We start from the raw sequence: 19,471 nt of genomic DNA, 5'->3' as shown, positions 1-19,471 counted from the left end.
GAATAGGAAAATAGAATTTGATACGATTGGAGATGCTCTAAAAATTTGAACTTTCGACTATGAATTTACATGTTCAATGGTGTATTTGAATATTCATGGAAAATAGTACATTCTCTCGATCAAAATAAAGAAAGTTTGGGGAGAAGGCATAAAAAGATGGAGCACTAGTTGGATGCACATGAGTTAGTGCACCTTTTTAAATTTCTTGCTATTTTTTATTTAACCTAACTGCAAAAATAAATCTATTTTTATTTACTTATTTTAATTTTGTATTCTTGGGAAGTCGTGTGAGTCTGTGAGATGCATATAATATAATATCCTATTATTCGACAGAGGAGATATATTTATCTATATTGTTTAATAAAACAAGATTAATTTTATGTTTTTTTGTATATAATATTTCAAAACTTTTGAATTTATATGTAATGAAATAAACTCAAATCCCACTCCCAGTCAACAGTGAAACAAGATTTTCTTTAAAATTTGTTTATTTTATATTTTATTGACCCAAATCTAGAAAAAAGTACCATTTGATTTCTACTATGAATTAAATAAAAGAGGCTTTTTCCTAACTGAAAAAAGTGAAGATTCTTGGTTGTTTCAAGTTTCTTCCTATTGGTGAAACAAAAGCTTCACACCATATTATATTTATATTTAGCTTATAATAATCACAATGTTTGTTAATGGTTTATTATTAAACTAATAACTAATTCAAACTTAATTACTTTTATATGTAACTCGTCATATAATTATTTAATAAAATATATGAATTACTCTAAGAAACCAAATAAAAATTAATTAGCGAGGTTAAACCATCTCATGTTCACAACTTCAAATGACGAATTTAAACTCCATTTATCATACCTACTAGTTACTACTCAATCGTATATAGTCACTAAAGATATCAACAATAATTATCTCTAAAAATATATTTATAGTAATTATATACTCCATCATAATTATCTTTAAAATTTATTTTAGTTCAAATCTATTTAAATTGTTTAGTTAGTGGACCACCCAAAATATATTGCATTCACCTAAATTTCAAAAGAAAAAGATATGACGGAAAGGCATGAAAATATTTATTGGGTAACATTGAAGATTTGCCACAATGAGACAAAGGGCATGAGAATCTTGACTTAGGTGATACACACAATTTCATTTCAATTAATCCTCCAAAATCCGATTAGATTTTTGGTCACCTTTCCTTTCCAATAGTTTTAACTTTTAAATCATATAATTCACATTTTTTCTATGATATTTTATTATATTTTAATCGCATTTGGAGCTATTAATCTTATAAAAGATTCTCAAAGGGTTGATGCAGAGAAATAATGCTTGATTCTAAATTTGTTTCAAAATAAAATAATGATTGAAAATTTGGGAGGTGGAATGGTGAAAGAAGAAAAACCATGTGTGAATTCTAATTTTCCGGCTCATCTATTAAATTCATACTTCTTTTAAAAAAGAGGGTTACTATTTGTAAATGATTGTTTGCAAAAAATAAATCCAACAAAATAATTATATTTTTGAGACACGAAAGGCCCACAAAAAAAATGAGTAATGGAAATGGGCTTGGGGAGAGAGAAGAGGATAATAAAGCCAGTAATTAATTTACAAATGTATTAATATAATATACTACTGATATATTCAGATAAATAGTCATTTCATATTTTTATTTTTTTTTGGAAGCTGATATCGTATAAATAGTCCTTTAATTAATTTGTCTTCTTATAGAAGTCTTTTTCAATGAAGTTAGATTTTATGAAAAGCTATACAAACGTTTCAAAAACATGAAGTTAAAAGTTTATAAAAAAAATAATATTATTCCAAAAATAGGAATGAAAAACCGGCACATGATAAAATCTTTTAATTTGTCTATACTATAGTTAGTGTATTTTTTTTTTTTTTTTTTTTTTTTTTTTTTTTTTTTTTTAATATGGTAACCTCGTTCAATATCAATGCTGATTAACATGTTGTACTCCTACCATTTGAATCGGACTTTGAGACCGAACATATTTCGATTCACTTGTGCGATCTGGGCAGACCGGAGGGAACCACCACGGCTCCTCTCTTCTCGAGAATCCGTACATCCCTTAGGCTATAATGTTGATTAGTTTTTCCATGTTGTGCTTTATTTGCCAAGAAAGGGCAATCACTAAATTCATGGTTGAGTTATAGGTGTACATAATAAAAGGGCAAAGTGTGGGAAAAAAGGGGTAAAATCTTCCATGATCATGAGACACTAAGATCTATGGCATTGACATTGCACAGTACTTTCTCTTCTTAAAAGAGAAGTTCATCTCTTTGTGTCACCTTTTTTTCTCTTATATGAATAGATGTTTGGTTAGTGGGGTTACATTGTTTTATTGCTCAACAGCTGATAAAATGGCATCTCTAGATGCCAAAAGATTATATATGTATTATGTATATACATATCGAAAAAATGTATTATGTATATGTAAAAATACTAACATTGACTTGTCACTTTGAGGACAATTATAGGGAGTATTTCTTCTGTACAATAAATAAGACCTAAGGTTAATGTTAGAGATGGATGGTTATTAAACTACTCAGTTGTTTGGCCTAGAATCAGATCGTTGGCCATGGTTCCGAGTTTGATTCCAAATTTTTTGAATGGTAAATAGAGTGTTCGATTCAAAATTATGAAAAAGACATCACTATTGAACTGGTACTGGAACCACCGATTTTGGTTCTATTGCCGGAATCCTTCACGGGCCGATTTTGAGTCCACTTCTGTGGGTTCAGAACCGACAATTTTCGGCCCGACGACATCACTATGTAACTTATTCCAATTTATAAATTGAAATTCAGTTCGATGTTGGAATATCTTAAGAGCAACATAAAAGTTTTACTCACATATAAAAATATGTTCAAACATATTCTATAGTTAAACGAAGTAGTATTTTTATGATTCATAGTGAAACTTATATTCGGTAATATTATTAAAATCGAATCTTATCCTTTTCATGATGAAATGATCTCATATGATTTTTGTGGCATTGTTTTTGGTGAAGGTTTTAAATCTTGATACATGCATTTTTCATACATTCTTGAAATAGAATAATGTGTATAGTAATTTTTGTAGATAGTTATCCATATAGACCTAATATGGTTGAAGAATGATGGGAGTATGCCACCATGACTTGGTGGGTAGGCCATGAGCCATGGCATGCCTTGGACCAAATCATGTAACATTACTTACCTTTGCCTTCTTTGCATCATACATGAGAGAGAAAGTGCAATCATAAATTATATTCTTTTTTACTTTGTTATCATATCATTATTTTATTTTCTATTTCCCATTTTGTAAAAAGTTGTTAAGTAGCTTTGGTAGGGTGCTTCTGCTAAACAACAAACATTCTATATTGGAAAGCACTCATTTTTCCTTATAACATTTCAATTTTGTTGTTATTACAAATAGTGTTTCATTTGGTATCAAATCCTACTTAAATAGATGCCACACATATATATCAATATATATCTAGATAATCAGTAAATTTATGTACCAAATGCATAGACGACATGCACATAGTTTGGATAAGATAGAATTAATTCTCTATGACTTGATGTCCAACAAGCTTCAATAATAGTAGTTCACATTTTTTTCTTTATTTCCACGTGAATAATAAAGATGGCCTCATATTTTCTTGCATAAAATCTAAGTAAACATTGTACTTTTCGATAAGATGAAATTTATCCTCGTTTTTATTTTGTTAACCATATATTCCATATGGTTTTGTTTGAGCCTAATATCTTTGTACTCTTGCTCGCCTCTCGTGGCTCGATCCTTTTCTTTCTTTCGTGGACTGTGCTATAGTTTCGGGGGATGAAATAGTATACTTTTTCCGCAATTAGCTCTTTCACGCCATTAACTAGACCATTCGATCGTCAGTTAATTCGTTCACTCCACCAACCAGACCACCCAATTAACGATTTTCTTGTTTGTTAGTAGTGGAAGAGGTGCCATGTGAACATTTTGGTGGGCCAAAACAATCCGGTTAATGGGCCTTATCCAAATGAACAAGTGGATAAGGATTTTATGATTTTGGTTGAAAAGTCTAAATTGTAGGAAAATAATATTGATGTGACAAAATTTGTTCATATCACATACATCAAGAAATATCATGTCCCTACTTCAATGGATCCTAGATAATTATTAGTGAAAATTGTAAACTTTTTTTGATCTCATACGTGCAATGAAAGACCGGCCCGTACCATCAAAAGGTACTAAAAAAGTATAATTAGGGTAATGTTAAGACTTAGAAATCGCATATCATTTTCTTTTTCCATTTATGATGTAATGATTTAGAGTATATTTTACCCTAACTTTGTGTTCCATTTAGATAAGGCCCAATTTCTCAATAATTATGGGCCGGAGGCTAAAATTGAGCCCATTGATTCCTAATGATTTAATAACTAGAGGCTTTATCAAAGGAATATGGCCTAAAAATAATAATTTAATTTACCCAAAAATTAAGTTTGATGCTAAACATATTTATACAAGTATATGCACAAATTTGAAGATATAAACTAAGTGAGTTTAGAGTGAGAATTGTAGAGATTATAGGGAAATATAGGTGTGAAGTTGGAAAAAAAAATTGAAATTAAAATGGGTGGTGACGTGTCAGCCACCCATTGGCCGTCTTAAGCTTTATTAATTAATGTATTTAATTTGAGATTTCAAATTCTCATCCGTTAAATAACCGACGCGATTAAAGTAGTGGTAAATTTAATCGCGCTTTTTCCCACCTTTAAGCGCGGTTTTTAATCGCGCTTTTTCCGACCTTTCAAAAATAAAAACCCGCTTTTTCCCACCTTTCAGAAATGACTTATTATTTCGAAAATCTCATCGCATTTCGATCCATTTTGCGATTTGCAGCGGTGCAACTCTGAAGATCGGCCGTCTCCCTCCCGAAGGTGAATCAATTACAATGAGCTTGCTTATTTGCATTTGAAAATTTTTATCTCTGTGTTTTTAGTTCGTTTCCCCCCCTTTTTTATAGCGATTTCAGTGCTTATTTTACCCCTTTTTAGGCGTTAATGTCAAACTATAGCATTCATGTATTTTCCTAGCTGTAGATCTTGTTTTAGGCTTAACAAATTTGCTCAATTTAGCTTTGTCGAATTCGTTAGGGTTTTAGGTTTATATTCAATTTTTCAATCTGAAGACTTTGTATTTGGATTTTGTGCAAAATTTGTTATTAGCCACACCAAATTTACCAAATTAGGATTAGGATTTGCAGACCTTAATTTTGATGCTGTAAATTACACTTTCAAGTGTGATAATTTTGATCACAATCACATCAATATTTTGCTCTTGCTGCTCTGTTTTCCTGTTTATTGTGTTAATGATCAAGGGGTTATTACGTTGATCTAGGAAAACTGTTGAAATTCCAAAATGGATGATGATTTCTTCAAATATCTACCGTCAGAAATCGTATTAAATATCTTCTCAAGACTCCCCACTCGAGCAGCTATGGCCTGCAAGTGTGTTTGCAAGCCATGGCTCAGTCTGCTCGCTACTCCTGAGTTTGTGAATCCCCATATGTCTAGATCAGTCCCGGGCCTTGCTGTTGAAACACACTCAAATTCATTCGAAATCATTGAATTTGTGGATGAGCTTGGCCTCGACGTTGAGGTGGAGCATCGCTGGGATGTGGCCTTCAACTTCAGTCTCCCCTTTGACGAGCCAATCCATAGTTCGGCTAATGGTTTGATCTTTCTAAGAGGCTTCGATCATGGGGATCTCATCCTGTGCAATCCGATCACGCGTGACTATATCAAGCTCCCTTCTCCTCAACAAACTACCTCAGAAGATCAGCTTGTTTCTGAGAATTTTGGATTTGGAGTGAGTGGAACGACCGGCCAATATAAGGTGGTTAGGGTTTTCGTTGAGAAACCACTACATGAGGAGTACGAAAATGATCCATTACCATTTGAGTTCCAATATGAGTGCCAAGTGTACACTGTTGGAACCGGATCGTGGAGAAAAGTTCCTTCTGGTAACCCGCACTTGTTTTGTGAGGATCTTTGGGGGGTACTTCTGAATGGAAATCTCCATTGGATGGTAATAGATATAACCACAGGCCACTATCTTGAACGAATTTCTTGCTTTGATCTCGAAACAGAACGTTTTAGCACATTAACTGTACCTCCTCCTTGTGGCATAGGTTCACGCGATTGTAAGACACCATCTGTTTTGAGGGGCTGTCTCTGTGTAAGCCATATTACAGCTGATGGGGAGATTGTCATCTGGTTGATGAAGGAATATGGAGATGAGAAATCTTGGACAAAGGAAGTTTTTGTCGTCGATGTTCTTAGAGGACTTAGTGATGAACTTCATGTTTGCCCGATCAGAGTTTTCGAAAATGGGGACATCTTGATGGGATGGGCGGGGGGCAGGACATTCTACTACTCGAACAAGACTAAAACTTTAGACTATGACGTCAAGTTTCGAGGGGATCATAGTTCTTACATCTCTACGACCATGTATGCCGCAAGCTTTGTCTCTCTCAAGAATTTTGGCATGGAGAATGTAAGGTCATTTTGAGCCGTGACTGTAGTTTGATGTCTGATGATGTAATGCATGAATTGTGAGGGATAGGAAAGACAAACCTCTTCTTGTATCATGCAATGGAACCTCTTTTGCCAAGACAACATTAGTATTTTCTTGGGTTTTATTTGTGATGAGGAGTAGCTTTCTTGCTTTATTAGTTCTATTAAAGATCAACTGATAATTGTGTATCTGATTTATCGTCCCTAGTTGTAGCCTTATAAATCAAAATTAATCGATCACTAAAATAAAATCTTTAGGCCATTTTCAATTTCTACTTTTTGCTTTTTTGCCTTTTGTTCTTTTTTTCTAGGTGGGGTCTTTATTCCTTTTCAATGCAATTTTATAAAAAAAATTTAGTACGTAGGTGCACCATTTCTCTTGATAGTTTCAACTTTCAAATATGCAAAGAGCATGAAGAAGTGTTCGTGTGTTGTTTAAATAATACTAGACTTCTCAGATCCAGAGAATCCACTAAATCGCAAGATCTGGGAATTCGGAGGATCGTTGAAACCTTTGGTCGTTGGGCACACAATCTTTCCCTACTTTTTAAAACCCTCAACCCACTGCACTAAAATGATTAGTATAAGGAAGTAGGGATCGAATTCCACAATGATTAATATAAGGAAGTAGGGATCGAATTTCACAGAGATGGAGGCGTAAGTAAACATGCAAGAAGATCTGGACACTGTTTTTGACTACTGCCATGCATTTTTGGGGTTGAGACTTAACTATTAGACCGAGGAAATGTAAATAAACTATACTAACAACTAGACCTAGGCAAATATAACGAAGACATGCATAACGAAAAGCAAGATGTAAACGAGACAACACTCCAGCGATAACATATTACTAGACCTGATGAACAACTTTTCCTAAAAATGCCTAGACAGAGGAAAGACTGATCGTGGGGACCATTTCCCGAAATAGCAAGGTACGAATGAAAAGCTGCAAAATAACTAACTAAAGGTTCGACTAACTACCAGCTTCATCTTCTCTAACGATCCTAAATCACGAAATGCAGAGGAAAACAGAGCAAACTATAAAACGAAACAGATACAAGCTAAATTTAACCATTAAACTACGATTAACCACTGAAATTAAGCAGATCTACTATTGCTAGACGAGGTAAATGAGAAAGCAGAGACTAAACATCAAAATCATGCAGAAATGAACAGATCCAAACACTGGACGCTTCATCCGCTGCGGATCCAAGCCATCCACAACATACCACAGCAATTTCCATCTCCGATCACACAGATTCAACCAGATTCAAACGATCAACTACGATCTCCACACGATTCAACTGTAAAACTCAGATCAATCGCTTAAAGCATCCAAAATAAACAGAAAAACAATAATAACATGAAACGAAAACATAACAACAACTTCTATAGCTAATCAAGTGCAGATCCAATAGGAATTTAACAAAATACGGCCGAGCTTCGAACGGCGAAGACTCGGGAAATTCAGAAACGTAAACTTAAAACAGAAACTAGATTGTATCTTCGCCTCACGTAGAGACTGTGTTATACAAACTGATTCTCAAATTCTGAACCATAAACCCCCAAATTCTACCCCCTAGTGAGTGTGTAGAGTGTGAGAAAAATGAGCTAAGAGTTAAAGGATGATGGATGATGATCTTTATGTAAGCCGCGTGCTCTTATTTATAAGAAATGGAGCTTCTAGATTCTTCCTTGTAATCCCCATTCTGCCCTTTTTCCAAATGCTCCTCCATCTAGTGAATTTCCTTCTTTCCGGCTCACTTTCTCTGCCAGCCCCCTTACTTCCTGGATCTGGCGTTTTCTCTACACAGCTGGCATACAAAACCTTGTTAGACCCGAGAAATTACAGAATTTAACCCCATAAACAATGCATGAAATTAGCCTTATCATTATCCATCTAGGATCGAGTTGAGAGACGAAATCTCATAAACCAAACACATCACTAATTTAATCCGCAATACAATCTTACAAACCGAACACTCCCAAATAATATAATGTATAAAATAATACTACAATATGAATCTTAACACAATCAAATAATAGAAGTTTGAGATAGAGATGCTACTATGAATTTAATGGAGACAATATAATTATATAATTATAAATAAGTATTATGAAGTACTCCATTTAAATGTATTATGGAGTACCAAACACATGAATGTGGAAGTAAATAAGGTTGGGCAATTTCATTTCTTTTTTTAGTTATCTTTATCTTTTTATTTTTAAAAACTTAAAACTTACTTATTTCTTTTCTTCCATCCCCGATTCAATTATGAATCTTTAATGTAATCTCTTTTATTTTATTTTATTTTCTCTTCTTCACTTAAATAATTAGATTTCATCGTCATAAAATTTCGAATCAATTTGCTCAAGCACACAGTCGACTGCAGCTGCGCCGCTCTCAAGTTCCGCCGTCTCCACCACATTCCGACATAAGGTGAATCATTAGACTAAGCTTTCTTATTTCAATTGACAGTTTGGCTATCTCTCTATTTCATGTATCGGGATTTCGCAGTAAATTGATGCTTATTTTACTCTTTGATCTACTTGTTGTAGATATTGCTTTATCGTAGACAAATTTGCTGAATTTAGTCTTGTGAAATGCGTTACGGCTTTAGGCTTATATTTGTATTCCTGCATTTTTGATGCTCTATAATATGGAAATTTTGTTGCTCAATTTTGCCTATATATAACCTACAACCTTTTTTTTTTTTTTTTTTTTTTTTATGGATTTGGGATTAGACCTAATTTCAGTTTTTGTAATATTATGATTTTGATGTTGAAAATAACACTTGCAAGTAAGTTACTTTAGTCAGATTAATAATTTGATGTTGCTCTGTTTTACTTTTTTTTTTTGGTTAATGATCAAGGGGTTATTACATCGAGAGAGGAGAACTGCGGGTAATTTCAAAATGGGAGAAGATTTCTTTGAATATCTACCATCCGAAATCTTAGTAAATATCCTCTCAAGACTCCCCATTCAAGACGCAATGGCTTGCAAGTGTGTTTGTAAGCCATGGCTTGTTCTTCTCGCTACCCCTGAGTTTGTGAATTCCCATCTTTCTAGATCAGTCCCGAGCATTGCTGTTGAAACACACGCAAAGTCATACGACGTCATAGAGATCGTGGATGAGCTATGCGATGAGGAGTGTCATCGGTATACAGTCTTCAACTTCAAACTGCCCTTTGATGAGCCAATCCGTAGTTCAGCTAATGGTTTGATCTTTCTAAGAGGCGTCGGTCATGGTGATCTTATCCTGTGCAATCCAGTCACACGTGACTATATCAAGCTCCCTTCTCCTCGACAAACCACCTCAGAAGATCAGCTTGCATTTGAGATTTTTGGATTTGGAGTGAGCAGAACGACCGGCCAATATAAGGTGGTTAGGATTTTCTTTGAAGAGCCACTACGTGGGAAGTACAAAAAAACACGACATGATTACACAAATAAGTGCCTAGTATACACTGTTGGAACCGGAATGTGGAGAAAAGTTCCCCTTGGTAGCCTGCACTGTTATCTTGGCGACCTTGGAGGGTTCCTTTTTAATGGAAATCTTCATTGGAGGGTAATTGAGAAAATCGGAGATGACTTGGTTGAATGGATTTCTTGCTTTGATCTTGAAACAGAACTTTTTAGCACCTTTGCTACACCCTTTCATGGTATAGGGCGCTGCTTTACTATGACGCCATGTGTTTTGAGGGATTGCCTATGTTTGTGCTATGAAACTAATACAAATGTTCCGGAGCTTGCAATTTGGTCGATGAAGGAATATGGGAATGAAAAATCTTGGACAAAGGAAGTTTTAGCTGGCGAAGCTTTCGGAGGACATTGTGCACTTCGTGCTTCCCCGTTCAAGGTTTTCGAGAATGGTGACATCTTGCTGATATGTGATATGGACAAACTATACTACTACTCCAACGAGACTAAAACTTACCATGACTTCTTTATTGGAGACGATTGTGATGAGTATATATCTACGACCATGTATACCCCAAGCTTTCTCACTCTGAAGAATTTTGTGAAGGAGAATGTGAGCTCATTTTGAGCTGTGATTGCAATTTGATGTCGCTGATGAAATACATGAATGGTGAGGGACATGATAGACAACCCTCTTCTTGGATATGCATTGGAATTGGGGCAACTCTTTTGCTAAGATAACATTACTGTAGTATTTTCTTGGGTTTTATTTGTGATCTATTGAGTAGCTTTCTTGCCTTGTTAGTTTTATTTCTAACAAGACTAAAACTTTTGACTATGACATCAAGTTTTGAGGGGATCATAGTTCTTACATCTCTACAACCATGTATGCCTCAAGCTCTCTCTCTCGAGAATTTTGGATGGAGAATGTAAGCTCATTTTGAGCTCTGACTGTAGTTTGATGAATGGTGAGGGATATGAAAGACAAACCTCTTCTTATATCATGCAATGGAACCTCTTTTGCCAAGACAACATTAGTATTTTCTTGGGTTTTATTTGTGATCAGGAGGTGCTTTCTTGCTTTATTAGTTCTATTAACGATTAACTGATAATTTTGTATCATTAATTATCGTCCCTAGTTGTAGCCTTATAAATCAAAATTAATCAAATAACATCTTTAGGCCATTTTCAATTTCTACTTTTTGCTTTTTTGCCTTTGTTCTTTTTCTAGGTGGGGTCTTTATTCCTTTTCAATGCAATTTTGTATAAATCATTTTTAATATGTAGGTGCACCATTTCTCTTGATAGTTTCAAATATGCAATTTTTCCTCATCGCTACGAAACGATGTGCTCCGCATGCCGCATCCCTAACAACATATATTAGTAATTTTCTTTTTTTATTCCTTCTTATTTTAGGTTTTGATAATTCTTGACAAAGAAACTTTTGGTTTATATATCACAAACTAGATATTCATATAAATAAATCAATTTGATGATGTAATAAACTCCCATGCATCTACATTTAATTTAATTTAATAAAACCGACCACCACACAACGATGCAACATTACTAATTTAACATAATTTTATACTCAAATAATACAATTTATAAAATAATAAGAATTTAACACAATCAAATACTAATAGAAGTTGGAGATAGAGATGCTACTATGAGTTTAATGGAGACGATAGAATTATATAAATAAGTAGTATTAATCTATTATGGAGTATACCAAACATATGAATGGAATTAAATAAGGAAGGGCAATTTCATTTCATTTTTACTACGATAAACCTTAATATGTTAAACTTAATATTTCTTCCATCCCAATTAAATTGTGAATCTTAAATTTTATTTTAGGGGTAATTGCTTTTAAAATTACCAACTTTCCATGAATTTCGGTTTTTCCCACGAATTTTAAAAAGTTCGTGTAATGCCACGAACTTTATTGTCGGTTGCTATTTTCCCATGTCAGGTTTTCTGGTCTGATTCAAACTGTTCGTTTCCTATTAAGACAATGTCCAAATTCTTTTATCTTACTATCGTTATATTTGTCTTTGAAATAGCTTCGTGTCGGCACCTTGTACGCCTCAATCGGAACTCGGATCAAGAAGTTATGGCCATTATGATAGTACAAGGTCGCACAAAGGTCGCAGCCTTCATCAAATGGCCATAACTTCTTCATCCGAGTTCCGATTGAGGCGTACAAAGTACCCACGCGAAGCTATTTCAAAGACGAAAATAACGATAGTAAGATAAAAGAATTTGGACATTGTCTTAATAGGAAACGAACAGTATGAATCAGATCAGAAAACCTGACATGGGAAAATAGCAACTGACAATAAAGTTCATGACATTACACGAACTTTTTAAAGTTCGTGGGAAAAACCGGAATTCATGGAAAGTTGGTAACTTTAAAAGCAGTTACCCCTTTATTTTATTTTGGGATTTCAAATTCTCATCCGTTAAATAACCGACGTTATTAAAGTAGTGGTAAATGAAAAGTTGAAAACCCATATTTTTACCACCTTTAACCGACGTGATTAAGCGCACTTTTTCCCAACTTTCAAAAATAAAAAAGCGCGTTTTCCCACCTTCCAAAAATTACTAATGAATCAGTACTTTTATTTCGAAAATCTCATCACATTTCGATCCATTTTGCGATTTGCAGCGGTGCAACTCTGAAGATCGGCCGTCTCCCTCCCGAAGGTGAATCAATTACAATGAGCTTGCTTATTTGCATTTGAAAATTTTTATCTCTGTGTTTTTAGTTCGTTTTCCCCCCTTTTTTATAGCGATTTCAGTGCTTATTTTACCCCTTTTTAGGCGTTGTTGTAAAACTATAGCATTCATGTATTTTCCTTGCTGTAGATCTTGTTTTAGTCTTAACAAATTTGCTCAATTTAGCTTTGTCGATTTCGTTAGGGTTTTAGGTTTATATTCAATTTTTTAATCTGAAGACTTTGTACTTGGATTTCTGCAAAATTTGCTATTAGCCACACCAAATTTACCCAATTAATATTAGGATTTGGAGACCTTAATTTTGATGCTGTAAATTACACTTTCAAGTGTGATAATTTTGATCACAATCACATCAATATTTTGCTCTTGCTGCTCTGTTTTCCTGTTTATTGTGTTAATGATCAAGGGGTTATTACGTTGATTTAGGAAAGCTGTTGAAATTCCAAAATGGGGGAAGATTTCTTCAAATATTTACCTTCAGAAATCGTAGTGAATATCCTCTCAAGACTCCCCACTCGAGCAGCTGGGGTCTGCAAGTGTGTTTGTAAGCCATGGCTCGGTCTGATCGCTACCCCTGAGTTTGTGAATCCCCATATGTCTAGATCAGTCCCGGGCCTTGCTGTTGAAACACACTCAAACTCATTTGAAGTCATTGAATTTGTGGATGAGCTTGGCCTCGACGTTGAGGTGGAGCATCGCTGGGATGTGACCTTCAACTTCAGTCTCCCCTTTGACGAGCCAATCCATAGTTCAGCTAATGGTTTGATCTTTCTAAGAGGCTTCGATCATGGTGGTCTCATCCTGTGCAATCCGATCACGCGTGACTATATCAAGCTCCCTTCTCCTCGACAAACTACCTCAGAAGATCAGCTTTTTTCTGAGAATTTTGGATTTGGAGTGAGCGGAACGACCGGGCAATATAAGGTGGTTAGGGTTTTCGTCGAGAACCCACTACATGAGGAGTACGAAAATGATCCATTACCATTTGAGTCCCAATATGAGTGCCAAGTGTACACTGTTGGAACCGGATCGTGGAGAAAAGTTCCTTCTGGTAACCCGCACTTGTTTTGTGAGGATCTTTGGGGGGTACTTCTGAACGGAAATCTCCATTGGATGGTAATAGATATAACCACAGGCCACTATCTTGAACGAATTTCTTGCTTTGATCTCGAAACAGAACGTTTTAGCACATTAACTGTACCTCCTCCTTGTGGCATAGGTTCACGCGATTGTAAGACACCATCTGTTTTGAGGGGCTGTCTCTGTGTAAGCCATATTACAGCTGATGGGGAGATTGTCATCTGGTTGATGAAGGAATATGGAGATGAGAAATCTTGGACAAAGGAAGTTTTTGTTGGTGAAGTTCTTAGAGGACTTAATGATGAACTTCATGTTTGCCCGATCAGAGTTTTCGAAAATGGGGACATCTTGATGGAATGGGCCGGGGCCAGGGCATTCTACTACTCCAACAAGACAAACTTTAGACTATGACGTCAAGTTTCGAGGGGATCATAGTTATTACATCTCTACGACCATGTATGCCGCAAGCTTTCTCTCTCTCAAGAATTTTGCCATGGAGAATGTAAGCTCATTTTAAGCTGTGACTGTAGTTTGATGAATGGTGAGGGATATGAAAGACAGCCCTCTTCTTATGAAAGACAACGAATATTAGTTATTTTTGTATTCCTTCTTATTTTAGGTTTTTATAATTCTTGCCAACAAATTTGTAGTTTATATCACAAACTAGATAATCATAAACAAATCAATTTGGGGATGTGATCTGAAAATTGAAGATTTTGAATATAAAAACTTGAATGGGTTTGTTTCAGTAGTCGTAATGTTTGAAACCGACCACCAGACAACAATGCAACATCACTAATTAAACTTAATTTTTATACTCAATAATACAATGTATAAAATAATATAGTATGAATCTTAACACAATCAAATAGTAATACAAGTTGGAGATAGAGATGCTACTATGAATTTTATGTAGACAATATAATTACATAAATGGGTATTATACCAAATATATGTGTCACGACCGCATTTTCTAAGGATGGAAAATACAGTTGATCGTGACTAGGGGAAGATTAAAGAAGCGAGAAAGAAAGGGAAAATCAATGAAACTCGACCATAGCTCGAAATAATAGGGACAATTCGAATAAAATCAGAGTATTATCTCAACAACTGACAACTCAAAGGAATACAATATCTCAACAATAAATGAACTCGAAAGAAAACAACATTCAGCGGAAGCATTCGAGAGAAGAATCATATTATGTATGAAGACATAATATATTCGGAATATTTAAAAGCAAAAACAAATCTTCACCAGCTCTGCACCCACCGCGCTCGTCACAGCTCAACCTGCACATTTTTAAAAGCTGAGTACTTGATGCACTCAGTGGACTCATGCCGAAAACATTTTATAAAAAGTATTTATCATGCCACCATTGGGTGCCCTCGGGGTTTAACTTTTAAAAAAACATGTCCGAGACACTAAAATCATTTCCATTGTAAAATTCGACTGATAAGTCATTTTTCCATAGATGTCTACCATATCTGATCCATTGATAACAAGGAATGTGGCCACATTCCAAGTCACTAGACCGGCCGACCCAAAAGACGGCTCACGATCCCCATTGGTGTACACTAGCCTGAGTAGGGACTCACTCCCTAGTCAGACCCGAATTCGATTATCCATAGATGGCAAAAGCCACATCAGATAGGTTCCATAGATAAAACAAAACACGACATGACAAATATTCATTTTCATATAAAAATATACTTAGGGCATTACCCTTGTTTAAAAAAAAAGCCCACCTCATTCTCTTAAATCCTCAATTTATCTTTCTGTTCCATTCTCAAATAGCTTGCAAAAATTCACCCAAGAACATAATATGCAATAAATTAGACTTTAGAAAAATACATTTAACTAAACAATGCATATATTCTATGGAGGTTAAATTCTTACCCTTCGATCTGTACTTGAGAAATTCTGAAATCCACGCACTTTGATCTAAAGCAGCCAGACACCTTAATCCAATCCCTTACGCTACTAGTTGCTGGCCCAAGTTTAACACAATCATCTCCATTATTTCCTTGGCCCAAACAGAAACTAAGAAAAAGACTTCTCTTCTCCATTTGAAACACATCCTCTGTCGCCTTTCTCTCTTCTTCACTGAATTTGCAGCACCGTTGCAGTGGTAATCACAGCGGCGAGTTTCGTCGGACTGCCGTTCTAGCCCCTTCACCGTCGCCTTGAGACAAGTCGTGGTTGTCTATCAAAATTCAGCCCGTCTCGGCCACAGCCGCCGCTCAGTCGCTGCTGCTGCTGTTCGGAATTCATCGAGCAGACGCGAGAAGTGCCATCGCTGTCTCGATCAGCTTCGCACCGCCACTCTTGCTGCTCGCCGCTGCCATCTCCACGCCGCCCGTTTCCACCCGTCGAGTTTACGAGTTCGACGTTCACCCCTCCGTCTCCGTCATCTCCTCTCTTTCTTTCCCTTCACGCCGTCGCCCTCGCAGCTGCTGTCTGCCGTTGCTGCTGCTGCTCTTGATTCCGAAACTCGTTGCAGATCGTGCCGCCGTGGTCGCTGCTGCCAGCACAGAGCCGGCGCCGCCTTCCTCCAGCACGTCGTTCAGCAGCCTCGCCGAACGGGAGCCTGTCACGCTCCTAACATCGTCAATTTTCTTTCTCAACCGTCGCTGCCTCACTCTCTTTTTTTTTTATCTCCTCAACTCTCGGTTTCTTCTCTCCAAACTATTTCTTCTCGTGGATTGGTGGCTTCTCTCTCAGATTTTTAGTTGTGGAAGAACGTAGAAACATGGACTATTTATACTATAGTTGGAAAAGATATCTATGTATATATCTCAAAAATTTGATTTAATTTTGGTTGGAGATTTTTTTTCAGATAAAAGGGGAAGATGGGTGAAGAGCCTGGGAAGGGAGTTGAGATATATTTGACCAAATATTTGACTGCATAATTTGAAAAAGGGATGGGTATAAAAGAATTTAATTTATATGAATAATTTGGGCTTGGAAAGAATAACTATTTTGGCGCAAAAATGTAGAATCATTTTCTCGACAAAAGAAATTAAGGCGAAAATTTTTCAAACGCACAACCGACATCTTTTGATGACAATTATAAAGATAGAAAAAGTCCGATTGTTACCATATGAATAGAAGTAAATAAGGAAGGTCAATTTCATTTCATTTTTAGTTCTCTATTTCACTTTTATCTTTATTTTATTACACTCTTATTCTATTTCATCATATTACTAGTATAAACTTAATATGTTAAACTTATTATTTCTTCCATGCCAATTCAATTGTGAATCTTTTAACATAATCTATTTTATTTTATTTTCTTTTATTTTCTCTTGTTCACTTAAATGATTAAATTACACGATGAAAAAGAAAACCTTTTATATAAGGGAGGAGTACTATTTTTACCATATGTTCTATACACCTATTTTCTTTATTATTTTATATATTTTTTTTCATTAAAAATATTACTACTAATATTTAAAATTGGCACAAAATCGTCATAAAATTTCGAATCAATTTGTCTCAAGCACACAGACGACTGCAGCGGCGCCGCTCTCAAGTTCCGCCGTCTCCACCGCAACATAAGGTGAATCATTACGATAAGCTTTCTTATTTCACATCTACAGTTTTCTATTTCTCTGTTTGTAGCTCGTAATATGCCTTTGTTATCGAGATTTCGCAGTAAATTGATGCTTATTTTACTCTTTTTTCAACTGCTTGTTGTAGATACGGTTTTAGCTGTTACAAATTTCTGAATTAAGTATTGTGGAATCGTTAGGGTTCAAGGATTATATTCAATTTTGTTGTATTCCTGCATTTTGATACGATATTTTGTTGCTTAATTTTGTGTATATATAACCTAGAACTGTTTTTTGGGTGGAATGGATTATGGATTTTGGGATTAGGCCTAATTACTTTAGTCAGATTAATAATTTGATGTTGCTTTGTTTTACATTTTAATTTTTGTTAGTGATCAAGGGGTTTTTACATCGAGAGAGGAAAACTATGGGTAATTCCAAACTAGGCGAAGATTTCTTCCAATATCTTCCATCCGAAATCGTAGTAAATATCCTCTTAAGACTCCCCACTCGAGACACTATGGCTTGCAAGTGTGTTTGTAAGCCATGGCTCGGTCTTCTCGCTACCCCTGAGTTTGTGAATTCCCATCTTTCTAGATCAGTCCCGGGCATTGCTGTTGAAACACACCCAAAGTCATACGACGTCGTGGAAATCGTGGATGAGCTATGCGATGAGGAGTGTGATCAGAATAGAGCCTTCAACTTCAAACTGCCCTTTGAGGAGCCAATCCATAGTTCAAATAATGGTTTGATCTTTCTAAGAGGCGTCGGTCATGGTGATCTTATCTTGTGCAATCCAGTCACATGTGACTATATCAAGCTCCCTTCTCCTCGACAAACCACCTCAGAACATCAGCTTGTATATGAGAATTTTGGATTTGGAGCGAGCAGAACGACCGGCCAATATAAGGTGGTTAGGATTTTCTTTGAAAAACCACTAAATGGGGAGTACAAAAAACCACGACATGAGTACACAAATGAGTGCCAAGTATATACTGTTGGAACCGGAATGTGGAGAAAAGTTCCCCTTTGTAGCCGGCACCGTTATGTTGACAAGCTTGGAGGGTTCCTTTTTAATGGAAATCTTCATTGGAGGGTACTTGAGAACATCGGAGATGACTTGGTTGAATGGATTTCTTGCTTTGATCTTGAAACAGAACTTTTTAGCACATTTGCTATACATGGTGTATCTTCCTACTATATTAAGACACCATGTGTTTTGAGGGATTGCTTCTGTTTGTGCTATAAAACTGGTATAAATCTTCGGGAGCTTGCAATTTGGTCGATGAAGGAATATGGGAATGAAAAATCTTGGACAATGGAAGTTTTAACCGGCCCCGCTTTCGGAGGATATTTTGTAATTCATGCTTTCCCGTTCAAAGTTTTCGAGAATGGTGACATCTTGATGGAATGTGATAGGGAGAGTCTATGCTACTACTCCAAGGAGACTAAAACTTACCATGAATTCTTTATTCGAGAGGATTGTGATGAGTATATATCTACGACCATGTATACCCCAAGCTTTCTCACTCTGAAGAAGTTTGTGATGGAGAATGTGAGCTCATTTTGACCTGTGATTGATGTCTGATGTCTGCTGATGAAATACATGAATGGTGAGGGACATGAGAGACAAACATCTTCTTGGATATCCATTGGAATTTTCAAATATGCAATTTTATCATTACAAATTATCTATATGATTCTTACTTAGGTTCTTATGATTCTTGATTTTTTTTTTTTTTGTTTTATATCCATATGGAATTGTTCAATCTATGTTACTCCATAAACAATCCATTCTCAACAAACTAGCTATTGAGATTTACAAATCAATCTGAGAATGTGATCTAAGAAGGTTTTGAATTTAATCACTTAGCACAAGAAATAATGTCAGACTTTATGTTTTCTTCATATATAATCAACTCCCAATAATACATTTGTATTTAAAAAGTGATTGAAAACTTGCTTGAATTATAATACTTCTATTCAACTCTTACAAACCCCACTATTTTCTTTATTATTTCATCCTCATAATGCTTCAATCTACTTCGTCGTACTATAATTCATCTCATATTCATTAAAATTTGTGTAATTTATTAA

The 19,471-nt window shown here is 35.5% G+C and overlaps 3 protein-coding genes, 1 long non-coding RNA gene and 1 pseudogene across 5 annotated transcripts; 4 read left to right on the top strand and 1 right to left on the bottom strand.

The window, feature by feature from the left end:
- The first annotated feature begins 4,809 nt into the window (after positions 1-4,809).
- LOC125188803 (F-box protein CPR1-like) lies at positions 4,810-6,711 on the top strand. The gene is made up of 2 exons (XM_048085856.2): positions 4,810-4,941; positions 5,402-6,711. The coding sequence occupies exon 2, from the start codon at positions 5,423-5,425 to the stop codon at positions 6,572-6,574; it is 1,152 nt and encodes a 383-aa protein (XP_047941813.1). The 5' UTR covers positions 4,810-4,941; positions 5,402-5,422; the 3' UTR covers positions 6,575-6,711.
- A 2,229-nt stretch (positions 6,712-8,940) lies between these two features.
- On the top strand, positions 8,941-11,060 carry LOC125188805 (F-box/kelch-repeat protein At3g23880-like). Its single transcript, XM_048085861.2, has 2 exons — positions 8,941-9,019; positions 9,453-11,060. Exon 2 carries the CDS (start codon positions 9,495-9,497, stop codon positions 10,626-10,628), a length of 1,134 nt encoding a protein of 377 aa, XP_047941818.2. The 5' UTR covers positions 8,941-9,019; positions 9,453-9,494; the 3' UTR covers positions 10,629-11,060.
- Positions 11,061-12,584: 1,524 nt separating this feature from the next.
- On the top strand, positions 12,585-14,417 carry LOC148924210 (F-box protein At3g07870-like; annotated as a pseudogene). Its single transcript, XR_016130446.1, has 2 exons — positions 12,585-12,709; positions 13,169-14,417. The product of XR_016130446.1 is annotated as an F-box protein At3g07870-like (transcript).
- Positions 14,418-14,940: 523 nt separating this feature from the next.
- Positions 14,941-16,670, bottom strand: LOC125188811 (uncharacterized). The gene is made up of 2 exons (XR_007170777.2): positions 15,720-16,670; positions 14,941-15,112 (listed from the first exon to the last, which is right to left on the bottom strand). It is a non-coding gene; the product is annotated as an uncharacterized LOC125188811 (long non-coding RNA).
- Positions 16,671-17,266: 596 nt separating this feature from the next.
- Positions 17,267-19,069, top strand: LOC125190015 (F-box protein At3g07870-like). Its single transcript, XM_048087216.2, has 2 exons — positions 17,267-17,382; positions 17,767-19,069. Exon 2 carries the CDS (start codon positions 17,802-17,804, stop codon positions 18,942-18,944), a length of 1,143 nt encoding a protein of 380 aa, XP_047943173.1. The 5' UTR covers positions 17,267-17,382; positions 17,767-17,801; the 3' UTR covers positions 18,945-19,069.
- The last annotated feature ends 402 nt before the right edge of the window (positions 19,070-19,471 follow it).

Source organism: Salvia hispanica, chromosome 5 (assembly GCF_029641045.1).
Source record: "Salvia hispanica isolate PSC_SH4W2 chromosome 5, Shi_PSC_v1, whole genome shotgun sequence".
In the NCBI taxonomy this organism is placed as follows: Eukaryota; Viridiplantae; Streptophyta; class Magnoliopsida; order Lamiales; family Lamiaceae; genus Salvia; species Salvia hispanica.
The sequence above is the reverse complement of the archived record's forward strand: the minus strand, read 5'-3'. Positions and strand labels throughout refer to the sequence as shown.